The 18,228-nt window shown below is 40.2% G+C and overlaps 2 protein-coding genes across 4 annotated transcripts; both read right to left on the bottom strand.

The window, feature by feature from the left end:
• Positions 1-1,000: 1,000 nt before the first annotated feature.
• Positions 1,001-17,884, bottom strand: LOC146701615 (uncharacterized). Of its 3 annotated transcripts, XM_085467914.1 has the most exons (4): positions 17,761-17,884; positions 14,514-14,619; positions 10,363-11,127; positions 8,902-10,037 (listed from the first exon to the last, which is right to left on the bottom strand). In XM_085467914.1, the coding sequence occupies exons 2-4, from the start codon at positions 14,529-14,531 to the stop codon at positions 9,345-9,347; spliced, it is 1,476 nt and encodes a 491-aa protein (XP_085324040.1). In that variant the 5' UTR covers positions 14,532-14,619; positions 17,761-17,884; the 3' UTR covers positions 8,902-9,344. The 3 variants fall into 3 exon arrangements, with proteins under 3 accessions (XP_085324041.1, XP_085324040.1, XP_085324039.1); XM_085467915.1 differs by lacking the exons at positions 8,902-10,037; positions 17,761-17,884 and adding an exon at positions 1,001-1,989 and having other exon boundaries at positions 14,514-17,704; XM_085467913.1 differs by lacking the exon at positions 17,761-17,884 and having other exon boundaries at positions 14,514-17,692.
• LOC146701616 (uncharacterized) lies at positions 2,282-7,072 on the bottom strand. Its single transcript, XM_085469260.1, has 3 exons — positions 6,916-7,072; positions 4,070-4,172; positions 2,282-3,079 (listed from the first exon to the last, which is right to left on the bottom strand). The coding sequence occupies exons 2-3, from the start codon at positions 4,085-4,087 to the stop codon at positions 2,282-2,284; spliced, it is 816 nt and encodes a 271-aa protein (XP_085325386.1). The 5' UTR covers positions 4,088-4,172; positions 6,916-7,072.
• Positions 17,885-18,228: the final 344 nt, after the last annotated feature.

Here is an 18,228-nt window from a genome sequence, read left to right on the forward strand (position 1 = left end):
AGTGCGCTAGCCAGGTTTTTATTTATCAAAATGGGGAGCACCTGGTTCATTATTTACATGGGACTCCGCTGTTAGCTGGAGCTAACTAATTGTTACTACCAGCCAGTGATGAAGACTTACTTTCTTGAAAAACTTGCGTATATCCATGATTTCTTGCCGTTTGCCACATGTACGCTAGTGTGTCCGCAGGTGTATACGAGCGGAGTGTAAAGTAGCAGTGAAAACGAGGACTGGATTTTCAGTCATGTGGATGTCCCCTGTGAACAACTGGAACGGATTGGATAACGAAGCACTGACGCTACCTTAACAATGTAAAGCGAAAGGGACCAACCGAGTTATGATCATATTTGTGTGAATAGCGACAGGTTTATATTATTATTTCTTTAGACTCATATTCCTGCATCTTTATATTGAATTTGTCTGCAAGTTCTGTAAAAAAACAAAAATCGAATAAGTTTAAAAAAAAAACAAAAAAAACCCCGCCAAATTATTTAGGGGGGCTTAAGAATATTTTAGGGAGGCTTCAGCACCCCTAAAATAGGCCTAACGACGCCACTGGTGAGGAAGGTTCCTAACTGAGAGAAGTGACCCAGAAGTATCTGTGTAGCAGCCACAATGAATCGAGATCATGAGCTTTATTAACTGATCCAAGTCTCTTCTTTCATCTTCTGTATTATTCAGTTTGCATTGGTAATGCCCATTATTGTAATGCTTTTTTACGATGAGCAAAACTTTATTTTACTTTGGGTTAGCTGGGATAAGTGATGGATGGAGGGAATTTTACTTCAGCCACAGAAATCCTAAACAGGAAGGAGGAGCAGAGTTACAGTGGATCACTATCCAGCAGGGAAACAAGATTTATTTCAATTTCTTGGCAAAGAGTGAGATTTACGCAGTGGGCAAATTAGAGCGATGACACCATCAGATCCCGAGCCCTCCGTGTGTTAATCAAGACACTGCTGCTGTGCTACATCCATAAATAATGAATAAATTAGGAGCAGAAGCTAAAAGGACAGTTTATTTGTACCATCTTCATGTCAACACATTCAAGAACATCACAGATGAAAGAAACATTAAAAACTTCCACACTACACAAAGCTAGAAAAATAGTTTCTTCCTATATGTAGAAAAAACAGAAACATCGAACACCCCCAAGACTCTCTTTGAAAGAACTAAAAACCTACGAAGAACGGGCCCCTGGACAGAGAAAAAAGGACAAAACTGACTCAGTAAAACAACAGAAAATAAGATCCCATGTAAATCTGTATTATGTAGAAGTTCAGCCCAGCAACCAGTTCAGTTCAACACAAGTTCAAATGATTCTATCTGAACTCTGTGGAGCCTGATCTCAAGCTTTTTGAGTCTGACACTGAAACCAGAGGATCTTTCTGTCTCTTCAGATTCACTGTGATCCAGTGATGGGAGTGATTTCAGCCCTGAGTGATCACGCTGATGTTTGCACAGAGCAGACAATGAGGTGAATGTTTGGGCACATTGATAACAGTGAAACAGTTTATTAGTAACGTGGGATCGTTTGTGTTCGGAGTATGAACTGAGATTCCTGAAGCTCTTGTCACACTGGTCACAGCTGTAGTTTCCTTCCATGTGTGTACGTTCGTGCCTGTTACGACTACATGAATGTGAGAAGCTTTTGTCACAGTGTCTGCACTTGTATGGTTTCTCTCCTGTGTGGACTCGTTTGTGTGTTTTAAGCTGACCTGCAGTGGTGAAGGATGACCCACACTGATCACAGAGGTGCTTTTTAACCCCACTGTGAATCAGTTCATGTTTTTTTAACTCACTTGGTGTGGTGAAGCTTCTCCCACATTCTTTGCAGTATTGCAGTTTGTCTCCAGTGTGTCTACGTTGATGTGTTTTAAGGGTGGCTTGCTGACTGAAAGTTTTTCCACAAAGGTCACAACGAAAGTCTTTCCCACCACCACAGTGATGACAGGGTTGAGAACTGGATCCATCTGTGTCGCTCTGCTTCTAAACAAAGACACAAAGACAGTGTAAGTCAGTCCTTCAACATTTTTATCCTGAACGTCGCCTGAAATAAAGAGCATCTCTGCAGACGTCCAATTACATTTGACTGTTTCAGTTAACACACTCAGTTTACTGGGCTGCAATAACTACAATACTACCACCATAATACTACAGTAATACTAAAATCATAACTGACATGAAAATCTGAATAATCACTCAGAGCTGCTTTTCCATGCAGTAGAATTGCTAACATGCTAACACAGTTTAATGAGCAGAGTTGTTCCAAACAGTCAGGCTAAAATGACAAGACAACAATATAAATACATACCTCACAGTAACTGCACTTGTTGAGTCTCTTTCTGGTGTGGATCTGTTGGTGTCCTCTCAGGTAACGTGGAGCTTTAAAAGTCTTCTCACACAGGTCACATTTATAAGGTCGTCCCTCAGTGTGGGTAAACATGTGTTGTTGTAACTGTGCATCTGTTGTAAACTCTTTGCCACACTGTTCACAGCAGTACACATCATGTCTGGTGTGAATGCGTAGGTGTGTATTTCTGTGCTCTTGCCGGCTGAAAGTTTTTCCACAGATGTCACAGCTGTACGCCTTAATTCCAGAATGGGTAACTAGATGCCTCTGTAAGCTGCTACTGCAATTAAAAGCTCTGCCACACTGATCACAGCTGTACGCTTTAACTCCACTGTGGATAAGTTGGTGTTGTTTTAGGGAATCCTTCCTGGAAAAAGACTTTCCACACAAGTCACAGCTGAACGGTCTCTCTCCAGTGTGGATGACCTGATGACGTTTTAGTTCAGCCTTCTCAGTAAACTCCTTCCCACAATCGTCACAGCTGTACGCTTTAACTCCACTGTGGATGAGATGGTGTTGTTTTAGGGAACTCTTCAAGGAAAAAGACTTTCCACACAAGTCGCAGCTGAACGGTCTCTCTCCAGTGTGGATGACCTGATGCTGTTTTAGATTAGCCTTCAAAGTAAAATCCTTCCCACACTCGTCACAGGTGTGTTTTTTCTCTCTCTTTCTTCTGTGAGGTTTGTCGGCCTCCTGAGAGCGCTGACTTCTCGCTCCATGTTGGTCCTGCAGTGACAGAGATACAAACAGAGGCAGTGAGTGAAATGCAGTCGTGGAACAAACTCAACCTTCAAACTCCCTCCATTAACACTAGTTTTAAACCTGAAGGTGGAGTGTGGCACCAAACACCTTAAAGGTCTCTTATCCCCACCTGCTGGTAGTTCTAACACATTACATCCAACCTGCTGTTAAAAATAATTCATGACTGTTCAAACACTAAAATCATGCCCATCCCTCCTGATTGTGTACACACACACACACACACACACACACACACACACACACACACACACACACACACACACACACACACACACACACACACACACTTTTTCTAGATTTATACATAACCATTCAGTGATAATAAATCCTATGTTTGTCTTATTAGCTGCTGACAAAATGATTGAACAATACTGTTTTATTTTACATTAAGAAAAAGGCACCAAACATCAAACCTATTTAAGCCTAAACAGTAACACATGAAAGTAGAGCAGGGCGATATGACCAAAAATATTTATCACGATATACATTTGAAAATTTGTGATAATAATATAACTGACGATGTAATTGACGCGAGACAAAATACTTTACAACTCCACAACTTTATTAGTGCAAAACACCCATCAATATATTTTCACTTAAACAAGCAGCTGTTTTTTATGTGTATTAAAGTTATATAAATTTTTAACAGTGCAAATGCAAATTGCTTGCTGAGAGTTTAACCAAAAGGATTTTCCAGAGGAAATTGGCCGACATTTGCTCCAAGGCATTTGTATTTGCACTGTTAAATTTTTATATAACTTTAATGCACATAAAAAACAGCTGCTTGTTTAAGTGAAAATACATTGATGGGGTTTTTTTGCACTGATAAAGTCGTGGAGTTGTAAAGTATTTTGTCTAGTGTCAATTTTATCGTCAGCTATATTGTTATCGCAAATTTTCAAATGTATATCGTGATAAATATTTTTGGTCATATCGCCCTGCTCTGTCTGTCACCTTCTGTGTTGAGCTCATTGTTTCCTCTGTAGTGGCTAAGCTGAGTCCAAGTAGCTGAAAATGTTCCTCTGCTGCTCCGTCAGACTCTTCTCCTGCTGATCAGCTGGGACACAAAACAGATCTTTGTTAGGCTCCACACTGCACTGAAGAGTCAAAGTGTCTCATATGTTCAACAAATTTTTGCTTCCCGAGGTGTGCAAACAGACACAAAAGGTTTGAGCACCGATACCAAATTTAGCAGTATGCAGACCAGTAGCAGGAGAGACTGAGGCCTGTTATTAGAATCAAATGCCCAGTGGGCCGACACACCGATTTGCAGCGTTAAGACAAAGACAGCTGTGTTTTATCCTGGAATACATTTATTTTACATTTTCTTGAAATGTTTTTCATTATAGCACTTTTACCTCCAACTAGGGGTGCAACGATACACAAAATTCACAGTTCAGTTCGATACTTTGGTGTCACGGTTCGATATTTTTTCGATACAAAAAAAAAAAGTTCATGCCTTTTTAATTTGTCATTTATTAACATTATAAATATATATTTTAACTCAAAAGTACAGTTTTTAAATTTAATGTTGAAACAACAAAAATAAATAAATAAATAAATCTGATTGAGGAATCGCTCATCTTTGGAAAAGAGAGTTTATTACAGAGAAATGGCTCTTTCCAAAATAAAAGCTATTCTATACGCTTCTTCTGGGCTATACTCTCAGCAGCATATTAAACATATCAGGTCCCCATAAGGAGAATCATGTGCTAACGGCTGCCTAAATGACTCTGGTAACGTTTGTGGCATGTGTGCTTGTTGTTTTTGTCTGCTTCCACTTGTCTTTGCACTAGGATGATGTCGGCATAAATGTGGAGTCATATTCGTTGTGTTCCCACTAGTGCTGTCAGCGTTAAACTCGTTAAAATGACGTTAACGCCATAACGCTGCAAATCTCCCTTAACGAGTTACCATGGATCGTGTGCGTGGGGCTGGACGGCATCAACACGTTAACGAGCTAACTGCGCTAACGCACTAGTTCCCACCAATTGAGCATTGCGTGGCACATCGGACATACTGTTTTACTTTTGTCCATGACGCGCTTACCATCAGGGTCATGCTTCACATGAACATCACGATAGTTTCAAACGCCAGATCTGAATGAAGGTGGGGGAGGTTCAATTTCGGGTAGCGTTGAGGCAGTTGCCATATTGCAACGAGCTTGGCTTCTGTCTTGCTAGCTTGCGCTGCGCTCAGTGGATCTGCACTCGACAGTGCAGCCTAGGCGGGGTAATCGAACACAGATCTACTGAGCACTCAACACAGACAGCATCGTTGGAAGAAAAGTTGATAAAACAAATAAAAGATTTTGTATTGTTCGATACATATGCATACCGAACCGAAAGCACTTTATCGAACGTATTTGTTTTTTTAAAAACACACTCCCTTCACCTCTTCTACATTCTTATGTTTCTCCCAGAGCAGATCTGAGGAGCAGCCCCTCAGTCATACACATATACTTTTAATCTCACCCTTAAGGGGTGGTCCCCAGGAGTTTCACAGCATGGTTTAGAACAGTGGTTCTCAAACTGTGGTACACATACCACTAGTAGTACTTAGTCTCTCTCTGGTGGTACACGGAAAACCTCAATTTCTTTTTTAAAGACTAAACAATATGTAATTGTGGAGGTATGCAAAGATGACACAAGCGTTCCTGGGGCTCTTCTGGGAGAGAGGGTGGACCAGAAAACGTCTCCCCGAGCATGAGTCCTCTATAAAGAGCAGCTTATTGCCAGTGGTTGCGGCCACTCCTGCAAGTGAGTAGTAACCCTTTGCAGCCAGCAACAGTGAATTGGTAAAGCCAGCTGTCGGAGGAAGACTTGAGTGAAGAGGAATCCGCCTTCATCTGTCTCTAGCAAGGACAGTGTGCTCTACATGAGCTCAAGAGCAATACCGTCACCCAGGCCCGAAAGAGAGGAGTTTCTCGGTCCGAGGGAGTAGCGCCGTAGACGTGGACAAAATTGTTGGTACCCTTCTGAAGGGTAGTCAATGAAAGAAGAACTGACCAGGGTGTCACTGCAGTTTGTCACACTGCGCACGCGCAAACACAAATGTCAGCGAAAAAGACGGCACAGCACATGTGTGATCTGGACACAAGCGATGGGAGCACAACTTGTAGAACTTTGGAAAGCTCATCCGAGCCTTTTCGATGTGGCCTCACAAAATTATCACGACCACAACAACCGTGAAAATAGTTGGATCTACACTGCTGCTCAATCACAGCTGCCTGATCAATGTTTTTCATTAGCAATTTAGCAAAGTTGATGGTGGTGGTGTGTCTGTGTGAGTGAAAGACAGAGAGGGAGAGCGAGCGACAGAATTTCCGTTATAACCTTCATTTTATGGACGCACAGTGTGAGCACTCAGGTCGCATCAGAGCATCGGGCCGTATAGTGTGAGACCCTGCACCGTGACCTATGAACTTCTAACCCCTGCGAGTCAACGTACAGTTTGAGTAGGAGCTGAATCGCGCGACTGAAAAAAATCGCAGTGTCTGCCCAGCATTAGCCCACGTATACTACGCGATGCACGACGCACGATGAAGGCCAAAATCGGGCCGATCGCCAAAACGGTCGCACGACTCAAAAATCGGCTCAAAATGGGCCAAAAATCGCACAGTGTAAGCCCAGCATAAGCCCAGCATTACACACACCCAGCTGTGGTTTCCTGTTTTGCTACACTCTGGAGAGCCTCGCCTTTAACGGTCTTCTCTCACAGAGAGCAACAGAAAGCGTCCTTCAGAAAACTTCGATAAACTCAAGATTGACTGAACAGTTCAAAGTTACCTTGACACTTACCTTTAGATGTGAGAGGTAGTGATGTGTCGAAGCTTCGAAGCGTGTCGAGTAATCTCGGGGGAATTTTTGTGAAGCGCGTATCGAGGCTCGCTTTGATTACGTATGCAGTGACGTTCGAGGCCTCGTGGGCAGTCCGTACCACGTGACTGATTCAGGAACTGGCTCGCCGGTTCGCGCCAGATTCGAAATAAAATGGGCAGCAAAACACAGCTGATTCCCTCATCACGCTGTGTTGTGGAATTGGATTACCTACGTGCTACACAGTCACTTGAGCATTTCTTCTTCGATGGAACCAGCAAGGAAGAGATTTTTTTTTCTCTTCTAATAAAGTATGCACACAGTAATAAATATCACAACTGATAAGTACCATAATATAAATAAACAACACTACAGATCCTATAATGTCTTTTAGTTTATTAAAAAGTGGAGCGCCACACAGTTTGTGTCATTATCCAGATGTACATAAGCATGATTACACAGTTACTAGGGGTGGGTTTTGATTATCGATTAAAATCGATTCTAGCTTGGATAACGTGATATTGATTCATTAAAATCCTGAATCGATTTTTAATATAAATTTATTTTGCCCCAAACGCCAGAATCTCAGGTTAAACCTCACTAAATTTCAACAACCACCAAACAGCTAAAACAGTAAATGACAGCAGATACACGTAGGCTATTATGCACAAAGACGTAAACACAAAGCGCGGACCCGCCGACACATCAGAATCAGTGAGATGTGGCCTTTCTCACCCGACGGCACGGACACGGTTAGGGCCGAAATCCGACAGCTCGCTGGTTCTGATCTGTCGGCGGGCCTTGTGTTTTACGCCCTTTTTGCGCTGATTCTGAAGCTGTAGGTTTTACCTTTCCAAACAATATTCAGTTCAGTTCAGTTCAGTTCATTTTTATTTCAAACATTTCAAACATGTGCCTTCACAATCATTACAAAATATCATTCCATTATTTGTTTGAAAAGGAGTAGGCTGAAGTATTTACTTATTTGTCCCTACCCCCTCAAGTTTTACCATTCATTCATTTAATTTTTTTTGTCTTAAATTAAACAAACAACATATGAAACATATGAAGTAAAACAAAACATAACATACATAAATCAAAACAAGAAATTAGCAAGCCCCACCACAGTATAGTTTCTTTCATATGAAAAATACAGAATGTGTATATTTGCAGATACACAAGTTATGGAAAAACAACAAACGAAAACAAAACAAAATAACAAAAAAGAACCGCAACACCATTACCAGCAACATTACCGTCCTGGGTTAACCCCGTTTTCTTCATTCTTATACTTATTTAAAATTAGGTTTTTATATTTTACTTTAAACTGTTTTATGTTTTGACTGTCTTTTATTTCTTCTGTTAGACTGTTCCATAATTTAACTCCTGCAATTGAGATAGACATAGTTCTTAAAGTTGTTCTAGCACTTTGTATTCTTAAATTCCATTTCCCTCTTAAGTTATACCCACCTTCTCTTTCTATGAACAATTTACAGATTTCTTTGGGAAGCAATTTATTTCTTACTTTATACATTATCTGCGCTGTTTTAAGCTTCACCAAGTCTTGGAATTTGATAGCTTGCATTTTGACAAAGAGTGCATTTGTATGGTCCCTGTACCCTACATTATTTATTAATCTAATGGCCCTTTTCTGTATTATAGTTATTGTTTGTATGTTACTTTTTTAAGATGAGCAAAACTTTATTTTACTTTGGGTTAGATGGGATGAGTGATGGATGGAGGGAATTTTACTTCAGTCACAGAAATCCTAAATAGGAAGGAGGAGCAGAGTTACAGTGGATCACTATCCAGCAGGGAAACAAGATTTATTTCAATTTCTTGGGCAAAGAGTGAGATTTACGCAGTGGGCAAATTAGGGAGATGACACCATCAGATCCCGAGCCCTCCATGTGTTAATCAAGACACTGCTGCTGTGCTACATCCATAAATAATGAATAAATTAGGAGCTGAAGCTAAAAGGACAGTTTATTTGTACCATCTTCATGTCAACACATTCAAGAACATCACAGATGAAAGAAACATTAAAAACTTCCACACTACATAAAGCAAGAAAAATAGTTTTTCTTTCAGGTGGTTTCAGAAAAAACAGAAACATCAAACACCTCCAAGACTCTCTTTGAAAGAACTAAAAACCTTTATTCTCATGGTCCAATCATGAGTGAACTCCCCGATGAAGCCTTGTGTGCTAAAACATGTCAGAGTTTAAAGGTTAAACATGAGTTTCCAAAACGTTTTGCTGGAGAACAATGAACTATTTGACTGAGTTTCAATTATTTACAGACGAGCAAAACCAGGACAGAGAAAAAAGGACAAAACTGACTCAGTAAAACGACAGAAAATAAGATCCCATGTAAATCTGTATTATGTAGAAGTTCAGCCCAGCAACCAGTTCAGTTCAACACAAGTTTAAATGATTCTATCTGAACTCTGTGGAGCCTGATCTCAAGCTTTTTGAGTCTGACACTGAAACCAGAGGATCTTTCTGTCTCTTCAGATTCACTGTGATCCAGTGATGGGAGTGATTTCAGCCCTGAGTGATCACGCTGATGTTTGCACAGAGCAGATAATTTAGTGAATGTTTTGGCACATTGGTAACAGTGAAACAGTTTATTAGTAACGTGGGATCGTTTGTGTTCGGAGTATGAACTGAGATTCCTGAAGCTCTTGTCACACTGGTCACAGCTGTAGTTTCCTTCCACGTGTGTACGTTCATGATTGTTACGATTACCTGAATCTGAGAAGCTTCTGTCACAGTGTCTGCACTTGTATGGTTTCTCTCCTGTGTGGACTCGTTTGTGTCTTTTAAGCTTACATGGAGAGGTGAAGGATGACCCACACTGATCACAGAGGTGCTTTTTAACCCCACTGTGAATCAGTTCATGTGTTTTTAATCCACCTGATGTGGGGAAGCTTCTCCCACATTCTTTGCAGTATTTCAGTTTGTCTCCAGTGTGTCTACGTTGATGTGTTTTTAGGTCAGCTTGGCAACTGAAAGTTTTTCCACAGAGGTCACAATGAAAGTCTTTCCCACCACCACAGTGATGACAGGGTTGAGAACTGGATCCATCTGTGTCGCTCTGCTTCTAAACAAAGACACAAAGACAGTGTAAGTCAGTCCTTCAACACTTTTATCCTGAACGTCGCCTGAAATAAAGAGCATCTCTGCAGACGTCCAATTACATTTGACTGTTTCAGTTAACACACTCAGTTTACTGGGCTGCAATAACTACAATACTACCACCATAATACTACAGTAATACTAAAATCATAACTGACATGAAAATCTGAATAATCACTCAGAGCTGCTTTTCCATGCAGTAGAATTGCTAACATGCTAACACAGTTTAATGAGCAGAGTTGTTCCAAACAGTCAGGCTAAAATGACAAGATAACAATATAAATACATACCTCACAGTAACTGCACTTGTTGAGTCTCTTTCTGGTGTGGATCTGTTGGTGTAGTCTCAGGTAATGTGGAGCTTTAAAAGTCTTCTCACACAGGTCACATTTATAAGGTCGTCCCTCAGTGTGGATAAACATGTGTCGTTTTAACTGTGTGTCTGTAGCAAAGTATTTGCCACACTGTTCACAGCAGTACACATCATGTCTGGTGTGAATGCGTAGGTGTCTATTTAGGAACCCTCTCTGGCTGAAAGTTTTTCCACAGATGTCACAGCTGTATGCCTTAATTCCAGAGTGGGTAACTAGATGCCTCTGTAAGCTGCTACTGCAATTAAAAGCTCTGCCACACTGATCACAGCTGTACGCTTTAACTCCACTGTGGATGAGTTGGTGTCTTTTTAGGTAACGCTTCAAGGAAAAAGACTTTCCACACAAGTCACAGCTGAACGGTCTCTCTCCAGTGTGGATGACCTGATGCTGTTTTAGATGACCCTTCCTAGCAAACTCCTTCCCACACTCGTCACAGCTGTATGGCTTAATTCCAGAGTGGGTAAGTAGATGCTTCTGTAAGTTCCAACTGTGAGTAAAAGCTCTGCCACACTGATCACAGCTGAACGGTCTCTCTCCAGTGTGGATGACCTGATGACGTTTTAGATTAGCCTTCAAAGTAAAATCCTTCCCACACTCGTCACAGGTGTGTTTTTTCTCTCCCTTTCTTCTGTGAGGTTTGTCGGCCTCCTGAGAGCGCTGACTTCTCGCTCCATGTTGGTCCTGCAGTGACAGAGATACAAACAGAGGCAGTGAGTGAAATGCAGTCGTGGAACAAACTCAACCTTCAAACTCCCTCCATTAACACTAGTTTTAAACCTGAAGGTGGAGTGTGGCACCAAACACCTTAAAGGTCTCTTATCCCCACCTGCTGGTAGTTCTAACACATTACATCCAACCTGCTGTTAAAAATAATTCATGACTGTTCAAACACTAAAATCATGCCCATCCCTCCTGATTGTACACACACACACACACACACACACACACACACACGCAAACTTTTATATTATTTTATAATTTATTTTATAGTGTTGTTTCCTATTACATATTTCTATAATTTGTATAGATTTATACATAATTATTCAGCGATAATAAATCTTATGTTTGTTTATTCAAAAAGAACCCCATTAGCTTCCATGTTGCTCGTCTTCCGTCAAATACAATCACATAAAATATTATACAATAAAGTGGATTCAAAATATCAACATGATTTGGGTCTTACATCCACAGTGAAGTTTCACAATTGTTAAAATATAAGCAATCAATAATAATAATAATATCAATAACATTGAGGCACATTACACAATTTTAAAAAACAAACCATCTCTTACAATATTTACAACAACTAAAAGTTCTGTAAATCAGCTTTTAAATGTTCATTGAAGTTTTGAATAGTTTGAATAATTCTCTAATTTTATAAGGCAATTTATTCCACTTAAAAGTTGCTCTAAATGTAACAGTTTTACAAAAAGTTACTTTTAACTCAAGCATTTACTAAATTGCAGTTTGTTGAAAACTGTGTAATATGATTATGTATTTCATCTGGATACTGCAGCTGAGCAGAAATAAATGTGGTGTGTTTAAGAGAATTGCTTTCTTTATAAATACAAGTAAGCCATAGAATATTTTAGTCTGTACAGGAAGCCAAGAAAGTTGATAATACATTTTATCAATATTATTATAGTATGAACATCTTAACACTAATCTGGACGCTTTATTCTGGACTAACTGAAGTCTGTTAAGATCTGTCTTATTAGCTGCTGACCAAATGATTGAACAATACTCCAGATGAGACATTACTAGTGCATTAATGACAACTTTCATAATTGAAGAAGTGATACAGAAAGAGCATTTCATAGCCATAGCTATGCCTTGTCCCATTTTCTTAAAAACAATCGATGTGCTGAGACCATGAAAGGTGGTGATTTATGGTAACGCCGAGTAGTTTCATCTGGGTGACGTGTTCTAACACTGGCTATGGAAAGACTCAGTTGTGGGCTGTTGACTAATCTGCTTCTAATTAACAGATTTGGATTTAGATACATTTAAAATCATGTTGTTTTCACTTATCCAGTCAAACACATTCAGCAAATTTTGTTGTGACACGTTGGTCAATTCAGAATTGTCACTGGCTGAATAAAACAAGGTGGAATCATTGGCATACCCAAGATTAAGCCAAGACATATTGCAGATCATCAGTGAAAACTGAATAGAGAAGTGGAGCGAGCCAGCTGCCTTGGGGTAAACCGCAGTTCATAACTGAGAAATAACCATTGTTAGATTTGTATTGTTGATTGTCATTTATGCTTAGAAATATTTAACCATATATGCTTAGAGGTGTATAATCATTTGTAGATTGAAAGAATGTCTCATCCTAGGAGGTCTGTAACAGCTCTGTGTAGCATGAAGGGGGAGTGCGTTCACTCCCTCTACAGAGTGTTCCGGCGTAGATCACACCTCCTAGGAGAGGTCGTATCTTTTCTTATTGATTTATGGTATAGCAAGCACACGTATATCTGTTTAAGTATAAGAGCCTTTTGTTCAGATGGACCGCTAGACTCCTGGCACCAGCTTTGGGGAGTCTTCACAGGGTCACATCTGGATCTCTCACACACACACACACACACACACACACACACGGTACTCTTTGTGTGTATGTAGACGTCATATGTTAATGAACCGATGCATATTCATGTAACCTCAATAAAAGAACAGTGGTACGGGAGAGCGGGCGAGAGCAACTGGGGTCAAGCGAAGGAACGGCGTTTGTCCGGTCTCTCCCGTGCACGAGTACCATGAAGAACTTTGCCTACTTGTGTCTTGCTTTGCAGTGTAATTATATTGTCCTCAACGTTCCAGCGGATAGGTTCAAGCTACAAACCTATCAACCATTACAATAAACCTTCTGCTATCTTCTGTCCAAATAATTTTTTTCCAGCACAAAGCAGCTGGTGAAAATCCATAACATTTTAGTTTATCAATCAAAAGATCAAAATTTATCAAATCAAATGCAAGAAAAATGTCTGATTGTAACCTAAGGGGTTTTTTTTACATTAAGAAAAAGGCACCAAACATCAAACCAATTTAAGCCTAAACAGTAACACATGAAAGTAGAGCAGGGCGATATAACCAAAAATATTTATCACGATATACATTTGAAAATTTGCGATAACAATATAACTGACGATATAATTGAGGCGAGACAAAATACTTTACAACTCCACAACTTTATTAGTGCAAAAAAATCCATCAATATATTTTCACTTAAACAAGCAGCTGTTTTTTATGTGCATTAAAGTTATATAAAAATTTAACAGTGCAAATGCAAATTGCTTGCTGACAGTTTAACCAAAAGGATTTTCCAGAGGAAATTGGCTGACATTTGCATTTGCACTGTTAAATTTTAATACACATTAAAAAAAAAAAGCTGCTTGTTTACGGGCTCAAAATGTGGTCATAAATATTTTGTACTTGTAAAAAAGAAATTGTGTGTGCGTAAAAAAGATTTGTGCGTGCGTAAAAAAAGATTTGTGTGCGGACTTAGAAAAAAAAAACCCTGCAAGTTACAAGTGCGGATTTTGACCCTATTTTTCTTCCTTTCATCTGATTGGTCAATCACAAATGTAACAATCCAATCAGAGAACAGATGGGTTTGGCTGTCGGAGGGGCGCTTTTTTTGAACTGCAGGTCTTTGAAGGGAATAAATGCCCTTTTACATGCCAACCCAGCGTTTTCCTTCATCACCACGAAGGAAATCTGATTGACCAATCAGATGAAAGGAAGAAAAATAGGGTCAAAATCCGCATTTGTAACTTGCAGGGTTTTTTTTTCTAAGTCCGCACACAAATCTTTTTTACGCACACACAAATTCTTTTTACACATACAAATCTTTTTTACAAGTACAAAATATTTATGACCACATTTTCAGCCCATACTTGTTTAAGTGCAAATACATTGATGGGGTTTTTTTTGCACTAATAAAGTTGTGGAGTTGTAAAGTATTTTGTCTTGCATCAATTATATCGTCAGTTATATTGTTATCGCAAATTTTCAAATGTATATCGTGATAAATATTTTTGGTCATATCGCCCAGCTCTGTCTGTCACCTTCTGTGTTGAGCTCATTGTTTCCTCTGTAGTGGCTGAGCTGAGTCCAAGTAGCTGAAAATGTTCCTCTGCTGCTCCGTCAGACTCTTCTCCTCCTGCTGATCAGCTGGGACACAAAACAGATCTTTGTTAGGCTCCACACTGCACTGAAGAGTCAAAGTGTCTCATATGTTCATCTGACCACAAAAAACAAAAGAATTTTGCTTCCCCAAGTGGGCAAACAGACACAAAAGGTTTGAGCACCGATACCAAATTTAGCAGTATGGCAGACCAGTAGCAGGAGAGACTGAGGCCTGTTATTGGAATCAAATGCCCAGTGGGCCGACACACTGATTTGCAACGATAAGACTCTTGGTGGCGCTGTCACTTGGTGTTCGCTCGCTCTGCGGTAGAGTATCACTTCCTGTTCCTGCTCAAACACAGTGGTGTTTCTGAGTAGCTTATTTGCTTAGCAATTTAATTAACAACTTTTAAATACATTCTTTTTCATAGTATAATCTTCACGTGCTTCATGCGAAGCACACTTTCTGTGTACTCACTACCTAATTCATAGCCAAAGTATTCACTCACTTTCTCTGTACTGTTTCGCTAGCTTAGCTCGTAGCCGACTCGTTAGCACCATGGCTACTTCACCTGTCCCTCCTGCACTTTCTTGCTCATTATGTCAGATGTTTAGTTACTCCTCGGCCTCCTTTAGCAGTAATGATATCTGTAACAAATGTAGCATATTTGCAGCGCTGGAGGCCAGGATTACTGAATTGGAGACTCAGGAGGCTTCGCACCCTTCATTCACCCATAGCTAGCCAGGCCCCTGTAGCTGGTGCAGCCGAAGATAGCGTAGGCCCCGCTAGCTGTTCCCCGGCAGACCCCAAGCAGCTGGGGAAAGAGGGCGGCTGGGTCACGGTGAGGAGGAAGCATAGTCCTAAACTAACCGTTTTCCCCCACTCGGCGACACACCCGCCGGGGGTCGAACTCTGGTAATTGGTGATTCTGTTCTCAGACATGTGAAGCTAGAGACACCGGCAACCATAGTCAATTGTCTTCCAGGGGCCAGAGCAGGCGACATTGAAGGAAATTTAAAACTGCTGGCTAAGGGTAAACATAAATTCAGTAAGATCATAATTCACATCGGCAGTAATGACACCCGGTTACACCAATTGGAGGTCACTACAATCAATATTGAATTGGTGTGCAACTTTGCCAAAACAATGTCGGACTCTGTCGTTTTCTCTGGTCCCCTCCCCAATCAGACCAGGAGTGACATGTTTAGCCGCATGTTCTCCTTAAATTGCTGGCTGTCTGAGTGGTGTCCCAGAAATGATGTGGGCTTCATAGATAATTGGCAAACCTTCTGGAGGAAACCTGGTCTTGTTAGGAGAGACGGCATCCATCCCACTTTGGATGGAGCAGCTCTCATTTCTAGAAATATGGACAAATTTATTAAACCCCCCAAAATATGACTATCCAGAGTTGGGACCAGGAAGCAGAGTTGCAGTCTTACACGCCTCTCTGCAGCTTCTCTCCTCCTGCTACCCCCCCCAAAACCTATCTCCATAGAGACTGTGTCAGCTTCCAAAAAGACAAAAAACAAACTAAAAACCAGCAACAAACAACTTAAACATAAACAATTACAAAGAAAGAACAATACAGTATCCACCTCTGAACCAAAGAGTAAAACAGTGAAATGTGGATTATTAAATATTAGGTCTCTCTCCTCCAAGTCTCTGTTAGTACATGACTTAATAATTGATCAACAAATTGATTTACTCTGCCTTACAGAAACCTGGTTGCAGCAGGATGATTATGTTAGTTTAAATGAATCAACACCCCCGAGTCATTCTAACTACCAGAAATCTCGAAGCACAGGCCGAGGGGGCGGTGTGGCAGCAATTTTTCACACTAGCCTATTAATTAATGAAAGACCAAGACAGACTTTTAATTCATTTGAAAGCCTGATGCTTAACATTGTCCACCCCAGCTGTGAAACTCAGAAACCAGTCTTACTTGTTATCATCTATCGTCCACCTGGGCCTTACACAGAGTTTGTCTGATTTCTCAGACTTTACATCTAATTTAGTTCTGAGTTCAGATAAAAATATTTATTGTGGGTGATTTTAACATCCATGTAGATGCTAAAAATTACAGCCTCAGCATGGCATTTAATCTGTTATTAGACTCAATTGGCTTCTCTCAAAATGTAAAAGAAGCCACCCACCACTTTAATCACACTCTAGATCTTGTTTTAACATATGGCATAGAAACTGAACATTTAACAGTGTTTCCTGAAAACCCTCTCCTGTCTGATCATTTCCTGATAACATTTACATTTACAATAATTGATTACACAGCGGTGGAGAGTAGACTTTATCAAAGTAGATGTCTTTCTGAAAGCGCTGTAACTAAGTTTAAGAATATAATCCACCCACTGTTATCATCTTCAATGCCCTGTACCAACATAGAGCAGAGCAGCTATCTGAACGCTACCCCCAACAGAGGTCGATTAACTGCAGGAATGTCTTAAAGACATAAAGACCTGGATGGCCGCTAACTTTCTGCTTCTTAATTCAGATAAAACTGAGGTTATTGTACTCGGCCCTGAAAAGCTTAGAAATATGGTATCTAACCAGATTCTTACTCTGGATGGCATTACCTTGGCCTCCAGTAACGCTGTGAGGAACCTTGGAGTCATTTTTGACCAGGACATGTCCTTCAACGCACATATTAAACAAATATGTAAGACTGCTTTCTTCCATTTGCGCAACATCTCTAAAATTAGAAATATCCTGTCTCAGAGTGACGCTGAAAAACTAGTTCATGCATTTATTACTTCCAGGCTGCACTACTGTAATTCATTATTATCAGGATGTCCAAAAAACTCACTGAAAAGCCTTCAGCTACAGAACAATGGAGGTTTCCGTTATATGGTAAAGCCTGCAACTCACGTGACGCCCAGAATTGTACATACTGATGCTTGAGAGCGCGCGTGTGATGCAAGTATGTGTAGAGTGTTGAGCGCGTGATCAGTGTTGAGAAAAACAACTCACGAAACTTGACCTTTCTTTACTCGTGGCTCACTTGCACTTCTAATATATTCGTTTGCACACTTACACACACACAGCTGTGGTTTCCTGTTTTGCTACACTCTGGAGAGCCTCGCTTTTAACGGTCTCCTCTCACAGAGAGCAACAGAAAACTTCGAAAAACTCGAGATTGACTGAACTCAGTTCAAAGTTACCTTGACACTTACCTTTAGATGTGAGAGGTAGCGATGGTCCGCTTGAAGCTGACGCTCCGGTGCGTGTGTGAAAAAGATCAACATACTGCTTCAGAAGCACTGTGTCGAGGCTTGATTCGTTTGGCCAGAGTCACGTGATTAGTGACGTCTGAAGCTTCATTTAGAACGTACTTTTTTACTGAACTTTATTGAAACACAATAAGTATACAACATACAAACAGATGAAGTTTAAGAAAGAACAGAACATGAACATACAAAACCAGGGGTAAAAAAAATAATTATATGAGTACGCGCAAAAATCAACATATATAAATATTGCTCCTTTTTGTTGGTTGAGTCTGATATTGATTGTATGTACTATTCCATATCCTTATAAAAAAGCAGAAATGTGGTGTTTTATTAATAAACTTACATTTATGGATAGAACATTTAGCTAAACGTATTAAGAAATGTATAATAAAAAACATTTATCATTCTTCC

The sequence above is a fragment of the Copadichromis virginalis genome, linkage group LG9 (genome assembly GCF_057382275.1).
Source record: "Copadichromis virginalis isolate Kocher_CV1m ecotype Utaka linkage group LG9, C_Virginalis_male_GT1.1, whole genome shotgun sequence".
NCBI lineage: Eukaryota > Metazoa > Chordata > Actinopteri > Cichliformes > Cichlidae > Copadichromis > Copadichromis virginalis.